The sequence below is a fragment of the Carica papaya genome, chromosome 1, assembly GCF_054855325.1.
Source record: "Carica papaya isolate Zhongbai chromosome 1, ASM5485532v1, whole genome shotgun sequence".
In the NCBI taxonomy this organism is placed as follows: domain Eukaryota; kingdom Viridiplantae; phylum Streptophyta; class Magnoliopsida; order Brassicales; family Caricaceae; genus Carica; species Carica papaya.
Window position 1 is genome coordinate 3,446,875 of NC_142309.1, and position 13,895 is coordinate 3,460,769.

Consider the following 13,895-nt stretch of genomic DNA (forward strand, 5'->3'; position numbering starts at 1 on the left):
AGAAAACAGTGTTTTTCGGACAAGAAAACAAAAAGTAAAATCCAAAAAACAAAACTTTAATTAAGCTGCTAAATATCTTTTTCTTCAATAATAATCACAAGATTAGTTAGCCAATGATGTTATTGTAGTTTTCACTTTTCGGGGAATACATACATACATATATTTATATATGCGTATATATTAATTTTGGATGTAACAGTCAGTTGGCCTAATTTGCTTGCTTTTAGTTTAAGAATAAAATGAAAGAGAAAATTTTTAAAATGAAACAAAAATTTTAATTAAAGAATCTTTTGTTAAAGAGTTGTAAGTTCCTATTTCTAGATAAAATTAAGATAGACAAAACCAAAATATTCTTTGCCTTCTTTACTAGAATCCATGGAATGGCAAACTGGGTTTATATATATGGGTTTTCTCTGATTCTCTCTCTGGAAAGCTTCAATGCTTGAAGAGACTGTCTATTGACCATTTCTCTCTCTCTCTCTCTCTCTCTCATAGTCCTACAAAAGCCACCATTCACAGTATTTTCAATCAAGAAATTTCAACGTTCAATTTCAAGAAAAGTTTACAAATCAACGCAAGGAACTTTCCTCTGGTTTCTTTGCTGCAGTTCATCTGGGTGCCAGAAAAGAAGGGTGATATCACAGGAGTAGGGCTTTTTCTGTAAGTTATTTAATGTGGGTTTTGCAGGAAATTGATTTTGGTCTACTGGGTTGTTGTTGTTGTTGTTGTTGTTTATTTTCTTTTTGCAAGTTTGCTTATTGGGTGTTCTGTGTAGTTTGCAGTGCATAAAAGTAGGAATATTTGCTGTTTAAGGGAGAAATTTGATTGATTTCTAAAAAGGGTTTCGGGTTGAATTTGTTAGATCTGTGTGGTTGAGGTCAGAAATGGAGCCTCCAAAAGGGTTTTTGCTTTCTCTGTGGCACTTCATCTGCTTTCTTCCTTACTTCATTGGATTACTACTTCTGGGCATCCTCAAGGGTAAGTCCTCTCAGTTTTCTGGTTCTTGTTTGTGTACTCTGAGAAATTATCCTGTACCATTGCAAGAAGTAATTTGTTTCTATTTTGTATGAGGGAGTTTTATCTTTTCTTTTCGCTGATTTGGGTATAGAGTTATGTTAATTATAGGTTTTGGGTTGGACAAGGAAAGAAATTTACTATCACAAGATTGTTTACGTTGCTTCTTTTCTCTACTCTTATTTGCTTCCTTTATTTTTGGGTTAATTTTCTTGCTGTTAGAAACTATTATTATGATACTAGTGGGTTAATGTTCTTGTTTGAGGACGCTGATGGTTTTGATATTCTAAAAAATAGATGTTTTTAGACTCTTGATTTTTTGTTACGGAGTCATCCTCTTTGTTCAATGGAGGAATTAACGAACCTTGTGGACAATTTAATTGACATGTAAATTTTTGTACATGAGCAGCACCTCTTTGGTGCCTATAGCAATATACTTTCGCACTTTTTATTTAAAAAAAATAAATGTGGGTTGAATTAACTGTTTTTATGAGAATCAAGGTTTGGAATTTTCATAACTTCAGATTTGGTACATGTTTAGTTTCAGTATTAGCCAATAGAAATTAATGCCCTTGACGATGATGCCCGTGCTTTCCTTTTCGTGAGAAACAAAATAGCAGTTTCTAACTGTAGAAACATGTTTGTGTAATATGTTTACAATCCCTTTACCGATGAAGAAAAATCACTTAGTTTTTTGAATGCAATCAAACATGGTGCAAAATTATACTTTCAGGTATCATATTCTGCCCATTGATATGCGTCGTCATGACAATTGGAAACTCTGGGATCATTTTGGGTCTTTTGCCAGTACATGCTGTCTGGACATGTTATTGCATTTTGAGGTTACTTACTCGTCCCATTCACTGACTTTTTCCTTCTTGTTATTGTTTTTTTATCTCTCTCATGTTGTTAATTTCTGTCACTGGCAGTACTAGATTATTAGGACCACTCCTGAAGTTCTTTCTATGCATCTGCCTTCTCCTTTGCGTGGGTTTATGGCCAGTTCTTGGTATTGCGGGAAGCATTTTAGCTGGAGCATTATACGGATTTCTTTCCCCTGTTTTTGCCACTTTTGATGCTGTCGGAGAAGGGAAGTCGAACATGTTTTTCCATTGTTTTTTCGTAAGTAACATATCCTAATTCTCTTTGTTTATTACTTATATGCTGTTTTTCTCTTGCATAATTTTATCATCGCATTTGCAGGATGGAACTTGGAGTACAGTCAAAGGCAGCATTACAGTTGTCAGGGATTTTAGAGATGTTTGCTTGATTACCTACTTCTCTCTTATGTCTGACCTGAGGCAACAAGTCCTTCCAGATGGAAAGTGTTACGAGATCAGGTTTGTTGCATGTGCCTGCTTTTTAAAGTCTCTTTGCAGTTTAAGACCTTAAGGTTTTGTTATTCCTTTATCGAATTTAAAAGTTCCACAAATTCTTCACGAAATCCCAGTAGTTATGTGATACTCGGTGCCTCTTTGGTGAAGCCTAGTTATCATATAAACTCGGTTAAAATAGGTTTGATTGTGTTCCACAACATAAGTAACCTGAACTAAATGTTTAAGACCTGGTATCTATGCTCTTGGAGTAACAGAAAGGTCAATTTTTGTACTAAAAATATGTAGTGCAGATGACTGAAGGTTTTGATTCTCTATAACTCATATTTTGCATATGTGTTTTGGGAATTAAGCTTTCTAGCTATTCACATCAGTGATGTACTTTTTTGGTTTTAACAGGCGTTTTGTTTAACTTTCTTCCAGATTGCTTCATCTTCCGGGTGCTATTGTAGCAGGGATTCTTGGTATCATAGTGGATTTGCCAGTAATCTCCGTGATTGCCCTCTGCAAAAGTCCTTATATGCTCCTCAAAGGGTGGCGCCGTTTATTTCATGATCTTATAGGTCGAGAAGGCCCTTTCTTGGAGACAATATGTGTACCCTTTGCTGGCCTTGTTATTTTACTGTGGCCATTAGCTGTTATTGGGGCGGTTTTAGGATCCATAGTGGCTAGTGTTTTCCTTGGCGCTTATGCCGGAGTGATTGCCTATCAGGTTAGTATCTACTAGTCTATTACTTGCCAAATTTTGTGGTGGCTATTGTCTTATAGTCTATCATTTAATCAAATCATTTATGGTTACAGGAATCTTCTTTTTGGTTTGGTCTTTGCTATATTGTTGCTTCTCTGGCCATTTACGATGAATACAGCAATGATGTACTCGACATGCGGGAAGGATCCTGCTTTCCTAGGTTGTCATCATCCCTCAGATAGTTTAAGCTTGTGATTTGCATATCTGCATTTTGACAAACTTTTGTGATTTCTCCTGATATTGACAGGCCAAAGTACCAAAAGAAGACAAATCCATGGGGAGACTCTCGTGCTTCTTCTTTTTCAAAACCTCCTTCACGGGTTGAGTCATTTAATACTCAAAGGGTTGATTTGAATCCGCTGGAGGTATTCTACCTTTTCATTATAAGATATTGCTTATCTCTAGGCTTCCTTCAATGTTCTTGTCAACTTATCAACTGTTAGCCAGAGTACCTTGTTTTTGTTCTATGATTGATTTTTTTTCTTCAAAATGAGATAACGATTTGATTCTAAGTCAAATTCAAGTTAGATGTTGTTGGTTGCTATATTACAAGTGAGATATAGATATATCACTACAGAATTGAAAATATGAGAAAAGTTATTGAATTATGCATCAAATAGGTAAATTATGATTAAATTTTTCATAGGAAGAGTTAAGAACTAGAAATAAAATGAGCATATAATAGATTTGAACTAAACACAGCGTAATAAAAGAGTTTCTGAATGGGAATTGGAATGACTAGTGTAGCTCCTCGAGGCCTTATTTAAGGAATGTCAACGACAAGGAGAAATCATGGTTTCTGAAGGCCTAATAACCCAGAAAGACATTGCAGATGCAAAGGCTCAGAATGGTGGCAAAGTCATTAGCATTGGCTTACCAGCTTATTGCATTCTTCAGTCACTTCTGTGTTCTGCAATATCCGGTTCTCCGGGCTTATTGTTGAGTGAGTGGATACTTTTCCTTGTAAAATAGGTTCTATAGCGTTATTAGCATTCCTGATGGCATGTGAAAAAGTTATTCTGTTTATTTGTTAATGTAGGTGATGGTACTGAGATAACTTCAGCAAACAGACCGAAGGATGCCTTCTTTGATTGGTTTTTCAATCCATTCATGATCATGAAGGACCAGATGAAAGTGGCAAACCTTTCCGAGGCAGAAGAAGATTATCTTGGTAAATTAGTCTTATTATGCGGTGATGCCACAAGGTTGAAAATTTTAAACATTAATTCACCGACAGATTCTGAACTTAGGCGGGCTGAACTCGATGGATTAGCTCGAAGGTAATGATTCGGTTAATCTGTTCTTTTTAAAATATCCCTTTTGTCTTGTTATGACCTCTTATTGACCCTATAAGCTTTGCTTCGATGATGAAGGCTTCAAGGGCTCACCAAATCCATCTCAAGGTCTCCAACTTATTGGCGTCAGTTTGAAAATCTAGTCAAGACTTTATCGGATAATCTTAGCAAGAAGAATGATGGAAGCATATCGAGCAATGGGTCACGAGCAATTCAAAGATCATGGAGTGCCCTACCGCGGATGTTCAGCCTCAAATCATTCAAAAGAAAAACAAGCAGTAATGGTTTTGACGATTCAGAGTCACAACCAGTTGTCACGAGAGACGTGGACATCGTATGATGCAGATTGGTAAAGTGCAAGCTTTGTTCCATTCTTTCCCGATAACAGGGAGGTATATATATAAGTTAGCGGCTTTCAAGTTTTTCTAGTATGCAAATGCTTAAGGCAACGAATGCATATGAAGAGAGGTAGAGCAACCTACTATAGGTAGGACATGGTTTTCCCATTTTCTTCTGGGTAATTTTAGGTTCGTATATATGTATGTATGTTTTCGTAAGGAACAAAACAATTTTAGTCTGAAATAGTTCTTCAAATCCTTTAGTTACAGTTCAGAAATCTACAAGAAATCAGCAAAAAATTCTATATATGCATATATATATCTTTAGCATCCTAGAATAAATAATGACCAGTGATAAAAACCAGTTCTTAAACAAAATGATTTGAAGAGTAAATTTTTTCTTTTTTCGTGTGTTTATATCTTTTCCTTGTCTCCTAAGTTGTATGCATATAACTTAGAACAGAATTAATGAAGATGACAAGGGTTAGCAAGAAATCATGAAACAACAATCCGGGTCCGAATCCTCCCATGTCAATCTGAAATTTGCAGACCTGAGTTCTCGTATCATCGTGATCGACTTTTCTCAATCTTTCAGCTCATCTATAGCTACAACAGCTCCTCTGATCTTTAGAAACAGCAAAACCACTTCTTCTGCAACCGAAAACAATGAATTGTCATCACCCTTCACGAGATAAATAGGAAACTAAGACTTCGTGTTGAACTTAATCATTTCGTTTTTTTTGTGTTTTTTTATAAAATGAAATGTCATACCGATGAAGCATCTTGACTATTATCAACTTGATTATCTCTCTTTCGTGATGCAGAAGGATTTCCCGTAGAATTGGCATTCGTCTTCTTCTCGTCTCTTGCTTTGGCAAATATAACAGTGAATCCTTCAGCTGAGGCTGGATCATTCACATCCCATTCACCAAATTTTGGCAATGCCCTGTTCTTGTCCTGCTGTTAGAACACAAAATTTTTCCTTCTTAGTTAACCTTCAAATTAGGGTTTCAGAAAAATTTCCATGGAAACAACTGCATGGTAAAAAAGAAAAACAACCCATTTAACCCCCGTGATTTTCTATTATTTTACACGAAGTTATTGGCTTTTTGAGATAAGTAAGAGATAAACTTAAACCATATATAACCTAAAAACCATGAACATGAATGTATCATAATACCAAGAAACATGAAAATTCAATTTTCCAGTTTTACACAAGCACTAAAATATAAATTTCCCAGATAAATTCAACATTAATTTTTTTTTAACTAGTCATTATTATTAATTTATAATTCTCATTTCTTCAAACTCAAAATACCCACAAAAAGAAACTAATAATTTATTTTTCTTAACATGTATAAATAACATTCTCACAAAGAAAAGTAATATAAATTAAAGGGGTAGAGATTTCTGTATCTCTTACCGACGCCATGGATGCTTCGTAGCAGGAGCTTAAATTTGAGTAAGAAAGAAAACGAGAGATTCAGAAGAACAGCAGAAAGATAAAAATAGAAGAGAGAATTACAGAGAAAAGAAGAAGAAGAAGAAGAAGAAGAAGAAGAAGAAGAAGAAAATGAAGAGAAAATATAAAGATGGAGATAGAGCGAGCATTAAGGCATGAGCTTAGGGGGTATTAATAGTTGATTATTGTTTTAATTAACTTAAAATTACACCTAATCTTCTACTTCAACTGTTTTAATTTTTTCTTTTTAACTTTATTTTGATTTTAATTTTAATTTTAATTTTTTTCCCTTTACAATTTTATGGTTTTACTATAGGTGTTTATATATAATGAAAAAACTAAAAAGTAATTAGGATAAATTAATTTAGTATTTAGCTATATATATGTGTGTGTATTAGGAACACTTAATTATAATTAATTTACCCTTAATTTCAGTTTATTATAAAGGGCCCAAGAAGAAATAAGAGGCTTTGTAAATAAAACTCCGCATGGTCACCACGCGCTTCAATAAAACAGAGAAGTATCCCGTGAATGCACCACCATCACAAACCAACGTATTCATCCTCCATCAACGGTTGAAAATTCGCCACGTCACCTAATGCTCTAAGAGTCGAATCAACCTACGGCATCGAACCAAACATCCACAACGTGGACAAAATTCAGCCTCTACTCTATCCCCTCCCAAAACCTTCCCACTATAAATGCGTCGAAGTCCTTCTCCGTCATTTCGCCCATCCCACACCCAGCCACCCTTAGCTATTCTTCTTCTCCCCTCCTCCTTCATCAAGCTTTCTCTCCTCATTTCTATCAATTGATCTTTAGTCTACTCATTTCTTTCTATTGAGCTTCAAAATGGCCACTGGTTTGATTGGAAGAGCGATCATGAAGAAGTCGGCGGCGATTACGGCGATGCCGAGGTTGATTCCGGCGCGATGGCACGCGTCGGAGGCGGAGGCGCAGTTGAAGGAGCCGAAGGCGAGTAGCGGAACGAACATGAAGACCTTCCAAATCTATCGGTGGAGCCCTGATAATCCGGGTAAGCCGGAGCTGCAGGACTACCAGATCGACCTGAAGGAGTGTGGGCCGATGGTGCTCGATGCTTTGATCAAGATTAAAAATGAGATCGATCCTACCCTAACCTTCCGTCGGTCTTGCCGCGAGGGAATCTGCGGGTCCTGTGCTATGAATATTGACGGCTGTAATGGCCTTGCATGCCTCACGAAGATCCCCTCGGGTGCTTCCTCGACTATTACCCCCTTGCCGCACATGTTCGTCATCAAGGATCTCGTTGTTGACATGACGAATTTCTATAATCAGTACAAGAGTATTGAACCCTGGCTGAAGAGGAAGAGCTCGCCTCCGGTTCCGGGGAAGGAGATTCTGCAGAGCAAGAAAGATAGAGCTAAGCTTGATGGGATGTACGAGTGTATTCTTTGTGCTTGCTGTAGCACATCGTGCCCTAGTTACTGGTGGAATCCTGAATCTTACCTGGGCCCTGCCGCCTTGCTCCATGCCAATAGGTAATTCATTTTTTCCATTTCCTTTCCTGTTTTCCTTTTGTATTGGATTAATCGATGAGGAATGATGATGAAACAACTAGGTTTTTTTTTTTCTTGTTGCAACCATTTGGATGTTTCGGTGTTTTCGTTTTTCATGGTAACGATGGCAGGCCAATAATCATGCATTTCATTGTTTATGGATTAGTCGGCGAAAAAAATCCTTGATTTCTTGGTTTGTAGATAAAGCCAATAGTTAATGATTCACTTATCTGGTGAAGAGGATTGTTGAGTAGAGTAGACCTCCTCCTAAGTTATGAGTGTCTTATTTAGTGCTTTTTCATCTAAGTTTCTGCTTTCTAGGTGGCTTTTAGGACAAAGTTAGTGATTTTAGATTCCAGGTGTGGTGTTTAAGGTTCAGACTGATTCATGCTTAAAGCATTCTTTTTTGCCTCAGTAACATTTGATTCTTGTCAAGGAATCAAAAGGAGTTTTGGTATTTTAATTGTTTATCCATGAATAGGGGTTTTGGTATTTTAATTGTTTATCCATTGCGTAAGAAATTGGTAATACTTCTGAAAGATACCAGGATTATGAATTACTGACATTGGTTTACATAATTGTGGGGAAGGGTAAGCCAAATGTGAAAAGAGTTAAAAATGTATGAAGATAGGAATTGACTTGTGAGGCACCATGGAAGGCGGCTCCTTTACCGTGCTGTTGTTAATCCGTGCTTCAGTCACCCATAAATATCCATGCATGTCATATAGATGGATGCATATAGTGTAATAATTTGAGATATTTAATATTGCTCTGTTTATTTTTAGTGCTAATGCAGTTACCATGATGGAAGAAATTGAATGTATGTATACTTGCAAAATCCTTGTCAAGTACATCAACATGAAAACATAATTGTTTCAGCCTTCCTAGATGTGCATCGAACAAAGCACCAGCTTTCCTCCGTGTATCTTAGGTTTTTTTTTTCTTTTGTTAAGAAGAACTATCTTGGTTGAGGGGGTTCAGCAGCATTCATGTTTCTGTATCTGGTTGGATTCAGACACACATTGTGAAAAGACGCGTGGAAGCTAGTTCGAAAGTTTGGTTAGCCATTGTAAAAGCAGCTGGATTAGCATCTTTTCTTAGATATGCTTTTGACTGATACTAGCAACTCCGCAATCTCTGTGCTCTTTGAACGTCACTGTAGAAGTTCTTGGGTCTGTAGTTTATGTTATAAGCTAGATCATCTCTTTAGCTAAAAGGTTTTGTGACTCGAATGCTATGTTGTATGCAGGTGGATAAGTGATAGCCGTGATGAATATACCAAGGAGCGACTAGAGGCAATAAACCACGAGTTTAAGCTCTACAGATGTCATACCATATTGAACTGTGCTCGTGCATGTCCAAAGGGTTTGAACCCCGGAAAACAGATAACACATATCAAGCAGCTCCAGCTGACAGGCAGTGCCTAAGTTTCATTTATCTGGAAGTTCTGGAGTAGTTTCTAAGAACTCGTTAGTCGTGTAATAATGTGCATGCCAATTGCATTTCTCCATACTTCTGTAATTTTGGTGCAGAAGCATGTGTTTCTATTTTCTCAAACAAAAATTTCTTGGGTATATTTATGGGTTATGGTTTTCCTATTTTGAGTAGATGCAAGTAAATATGTTGCGTTTTATCATCATTATGATATAGTTATAAATAGTTTCTCTTGAACCAACCTTGTGTCACATTGAGCTCCCAATTGTGTATAATGCACTAGATAGACTTGTGGAAACAGAAATTCCGAATCTCAAAAGCATTTCGGAAAAAGAAAGTCGATATTGTCTGGATTTTACTAAGACAAATTACCTGGAGTAAAACTGTAATTTGCAATGAATAGAACAAAAACTTGATATAAGTATGTAAATAAATTATAGATTTAGTTTCAGCCATATCTTAATGGATTAGGTCTCTCATCTCTTAAACTTGAATCATGAATAGCAAACTTGAGTATAGATTACTTCCAAAGTCATATCTTAATAAATTAGGTCTCTCATCTCTTAAAACTTGAATCATGAATAGCAAACCTCCCACATATATAAACAACCCTGTCATTTAAGGTAGACTTCACCTACTAAACATCTAACCTTGTATATACAACCATGGTAATACATCATACCGATCCAAGTTTATATAATATTATTCCATCTTATTCACAACACTAAAAGGATGAAGATATATATAAGGGAATCATATTATTGAATGGCTTAGGTCTATCACCTATATGCCAATCAGAAAAATTTTCACCTACCAAGTATCTAGTCTTACACCAAGTAGATAATTGCTCACTGACCGTAGATTGATGAGGTTTTTGACAGTAGCTTCTGTTTTTGTCTTCATAATCTTTGTCTACATTGGCATCACTGTTGTTCAAGCAAGCACTAGGCTATCATTCCTTCCAAGATCCCGAGACCTTGAGCCGCCTCAGTATGTTACGATAACAGGTGAACAATGCAGCCCTCTCATATTCCTGTCTATCTATAATCTCGAAGACAAGACTGACGGGATAATGGTATTTGTTTGTTTGTCCTTTTTTTTTTGTCTGCAATATTCTTTTACAGGGTGTAACAACGAGTGTGAGACAGCATGTTGTGACTGTGATATTGAGAAACAGCCACCGTTATGTGTGCAATGCTGCCAGGAAGAACCTTGATAAAGGTCACCAATAGCCGTTGGCACAAATACAGGAGAAGAGATTTTCTTCAGATGAACTTGCTTCTAGTTTACGTCTTCCGGCTTTGTATAATAAAAAGGTTTAATAATTGACAACACCTATGAGTAAGACATTATAAAAACTTCTTGATTATTCAAGAGGGTAAAAATCTACCATCCAATTTTTCACTAACCTCATTTATGAAGGGCAATAAAATTCTCCAAAATTTTGAGCATTAATGTTAAAAGAAATCTAATTTACAATAGATCAAGTAGATCAAAACCAACTCATGAAATGACGACCTGTGCAGTCATAGATGAAGATCAAATCCTTCGGGAAAGACCAAGGAAGACAGTAGCTGATGAAATTTGTACTTTGAGATCTGCTATATCTAGGTCATGCCCACCTTCAACCAAACCCCATTTATCTACCTGCAGATAAATATGATAAGATTACATTATGAGTTTAAAAGAAAAAAGATTAGAAATGAAAAGAAGCAAGTTATTTTGGCTGATTCTCTTTTGGAATTCTTGCTTTTATATCTTGGTGCCTATGTCACATTATCTGGCAATTCACATTTTGTCTTTGATTTTCCCAGTTACCATATAGTACATGTCTTCCATGTGCAAGTGTGCATTTGCACGTGTTTCGTGGGAGGGGGAGAGAGAGAGAGAGAATGCAACAAGAACCTGTAAATCTTCTTCAAGTCTAATCAACTCAATTGCTTCCTCAATCTGCAATTTCCCACGAAAAATGCCAATAGCAATGACTAAAGAGTGTGCTGCAGCTGCCATTGCATCAATAGCCGCCAATTCACAATCATCTGTCCTTTTTAAAACATTTTCTATGGCTTTCACAAGACCATCGTCCTGCTTCCCTCCAAAAATGCTGGAGTACAAAATAGGCTTAAAACCAAATTCTGACTCTATCCAATCAAGCAAAGGATCAATTTTTTCCACCTGCCTTTCTACAAACATTGGAAACCAAAGTTAGCATATGATCATCCAACTCAAGAAAACCCATGACCAGAGAGAGAACCAGATCTGATAAGACTCAAAAAATGACAAGTTAGATTGACGGATAACAGAGTGAAATTCTTCATCTCAGTCAAAGTAAGAACATCTAATGGCCTCAAATTCTGCATCTGAAGAGTCTCTCCATCCGCCATTTGCAGGTTCATTTTTCTTCAAAAACTAATTTCATTTCCTACTGGGTTTGTTTACTTCACTTACATGCAAAATCCTTTCAAAGAAAATGAATAGCAAGTTAATGCGTAAAACTAGAACCTAAAGCTTGGAACACAAGCAGATGGAAAAATGCAAATTATTGCAGTAGCAGAATCAGATGCATGAATAAACATACAACATTTTTCATACTAAAAAATATATATATTACCATGGACACAGCTTGTGAGATCATTGTCATCAGGAGCTCGGCAGAATACTAAATCTTGATTGAATTTCTTCATTAAATGTTCAATAATCTTTGGACGAGTAACTGGAACTCTCTCCAGTGCTGTGCAGGCAAGTTTCATGAGAGGCATCGTAAAGGGTCGGATCCCATCTGTTTGCTACAAGATATTACTATTTAGTCACTGAATACTAGCAAAAGAACAGAGAGATAAGGGTTCAAACACACATACACAAGCGACAGACTTCAATAAGGGGGGAAAAAAGGAAAACAGATATAAAAAGCACACCCATTTCAATTTACATAACTTAAAAATTAGAATGTAAAACCCCAATTAAATTTAAGTACCACGAACAGAAGATCCCTTCCAGCTAGAATAATTCCAATAATACCTGAAAAACATTATGGCCATTCTGATTCCGTTCAATTCTTATCCATCTATCTCTCGATCATGTACAGAATTTACATATAAGTCCTGTTTGATTCAATTCTAAATCTATAATTTCTTCACTTAAATCTTCATACTAGTATTACACAACATGATTTTAATTTCTAATCATCACCATCTATCTCTTAAATTTCTTAGAAGGGAACTTCTAATTCTTACTTTTCTAATTCATAAAAACTCCACAGCTGGCAGTAAAATGAATCAAAAATGAAAACTATAATGTGATTCTATACATAAAACGAACACTAAAAAATATGAAGTATAAGAATTAACTATAGATGTAAGGAAAAAATTGAAATATACCCGCTCAGCAAGCCTGGCTCAATAATTCTACTAATAATGGAAAATATATATATGCATAAATTAAAACTTGAACTAAGTTGATTCAACTACCAAAAAAAAACCCAAAAAACAAAAAAAAAAAAAAAAACAAACAGAAAGGGAAGTTACGCAGGAAACAAAAAGGAAAATTTCCAATAGACAATTCCTTCTCAAAAACAAAAATTCCAACAAACAACTAGCAAGATTAAGCTATGATTAACGCCAACAGCACAAAAAAAGGTTATCAAACAGCAACAATGAAAAGAGTTTAAACAGAACAGAGACAAAACCTGGTATTCCCATTCAGCAGCAATCGCCTTGGCGAGGGCCAAAGTTGGCAACTTAAGAGGCCTTTTAGAAGGAGTTTTGAGAGTCCTATAATCAAGCATCACCGTCCATCCATTGCCATCGTCAGCCTCCCTTGTGGTCCCTTTCTGATAGAATCTTTTCCCCACAATTGACCCCGTCATGAACGACGTCGGCATAGTTACCGAAGACGCCCTCTCGCCTTTCTGACTCGGATCATTCGGTGCCTTCACGTATATGCTATCATCCTTTTCCCTGTCGAACGTGAACGACGACGCAGAACCTTCGCGTTCGTTCTGCCGGACGTTGGCGATAGAGCTGAAGTGGCGATTGCGGTAGATGAAGCTCGGGGTTCTGATCGATCTCAAGGTTCTGCCTATAAGAAAATTGGCCATTGAGTCTACTCTGATGTTTTCTTGGTCAATTTTGGAAATGGAAATGGTTAATTAACCGCAAGCCTGTTAGGGTTTCAACTTCCAGGGATGAATACTGGAGTACGAGCAGAGTGTTCTTCGTTATAAAATCGGACCGGACGAGTAAAAGACCGGACCGAATTGCTAAAAAAAAAATTGTGGTAACTACATTTTATTTTACTAATAATAAAAAATTCGTCATGTTGTATTATGAGCTTATAATAATAAAACTATAATATTTAATTTAATGAGGTAATACACTTAGTTTATTAGTACTTTTAATAGAATTATAGTGATTAAATTATATTAAATTAATAAAATTTTTTTGCGGTCCTTCAATTTTTACCCGCACGTCGTCTTGAATTTTCAAAGGAAATCGTAATTTTTTTTTTCAAGCTTTTGATTCCTTCGCAGTTCATTTTTTGAGTTTCTTCTTAATCCTGATTCATCAGGAATGCTCTTATTAGTTTTGTTTGCTGATTGATTCGTAGTGTTGTGGGGTTAAATTTCTGACTTCGTGTTCTTGAGTTTGACGAAGCATTCATCGAATATGATATACAACGTTTGCCGATGATAAATATATAATATTTGATTTAATAAGATCGTAAATTTAGTTCA

The 13,895-nt window shown here is 36.1% G+C and overlaps 3 protein-coding genes across 5 annotated transcripts; 2 read left to right on the top strand and 1 right to left on the bottom strand.

Annotated features, from left to right (window-relative positions):
- Positions 1-236: 236 nt before the first annotated feature.
- LOC110809004 (putative membrane protein At3g27390) lies at positions 237-4,973 on the top strand. 3 transcript variants are annotated; one of them, XM_022034709.2, is made up of 11 exons: positions 237-660; positions 776-978; positions 1,748-1,856; positions 1,944-2,136; positions 2,218-2,354; positions 2,772-3,060; positions 3,150-3,256; positions 3,344-3,461; positions 3,844-4,039; positions 4,136-4,376; positions 4,470-4,973. In XM_022034709.2, exons 2-11 carry the CDS (start codon positions 885-887, stop codon positions 4,729-4,731), a joined length of 1,746 nt encoding a protein of 581 aa, XP_021890401.1. In that variant the 5' UTR covers positions 237-660; positions 776-884; the 3' UTR covers positions 4,732-4,973. The 3 variants fall into 3 exon arrangements, with proteins under 3 accessions (XP_021890401.1, XP_021890403.1, XP_021890402.1); XM_022034711.2 differs by having other exon boundaries at positions 783-978; XM_022034710.2 differs by having other exon boundaries at positions 238-660; positions 863-978.
- A 1,935-nt stretch (positions 4,974-6,908) lies between these two features.
- On the top strand, positions 6,909-9,327 carry SDH2-2 (succinate dehydrogenase 2-2). Its single transcript, XM_022034715.2, has 2 exons — positions 6,909-7,711; positions 8,979-9,327. The coding sequence occupies exons 1-2, from the start codon at positions 7,044-7,046 to the stop codon at positions 9,154-9,156; spliced, it is 846 nt and encodes a 281-aa protein (XP_021890407.2). The 5' UTR covers positions 6,909-7,043; the 3' UTR covers positions 9,157-9,327.
- A 1,178-nt stretch (positions 9,328-10,505) lies between these two features.
- Positions 10,506-13,386, bottom strand: LOC110809013 (ATP12 protein-like protein). Its single transcript, XM_022034721.2, has 4 exons — positions 12,849-13,386; positions 11,775-11,949; positions 11,069-11,346; positions 10,506-10,810 (listed from the first exon to the last, which is right to left on the bottom strand). Exons 1-4 carry the CDS (start codon positions 13,257-13,259, stop codon positions 10,703-10,705), a joined length of 972 nt encoding a protein of 323 aa, XP_021890413.2. The 5' UTR covers positions 13,260-13,386; the 3' UTR covers positions 10,506-10,702.
- Positions 13,387-13,895: the final 509 nt, after the last annotated feature.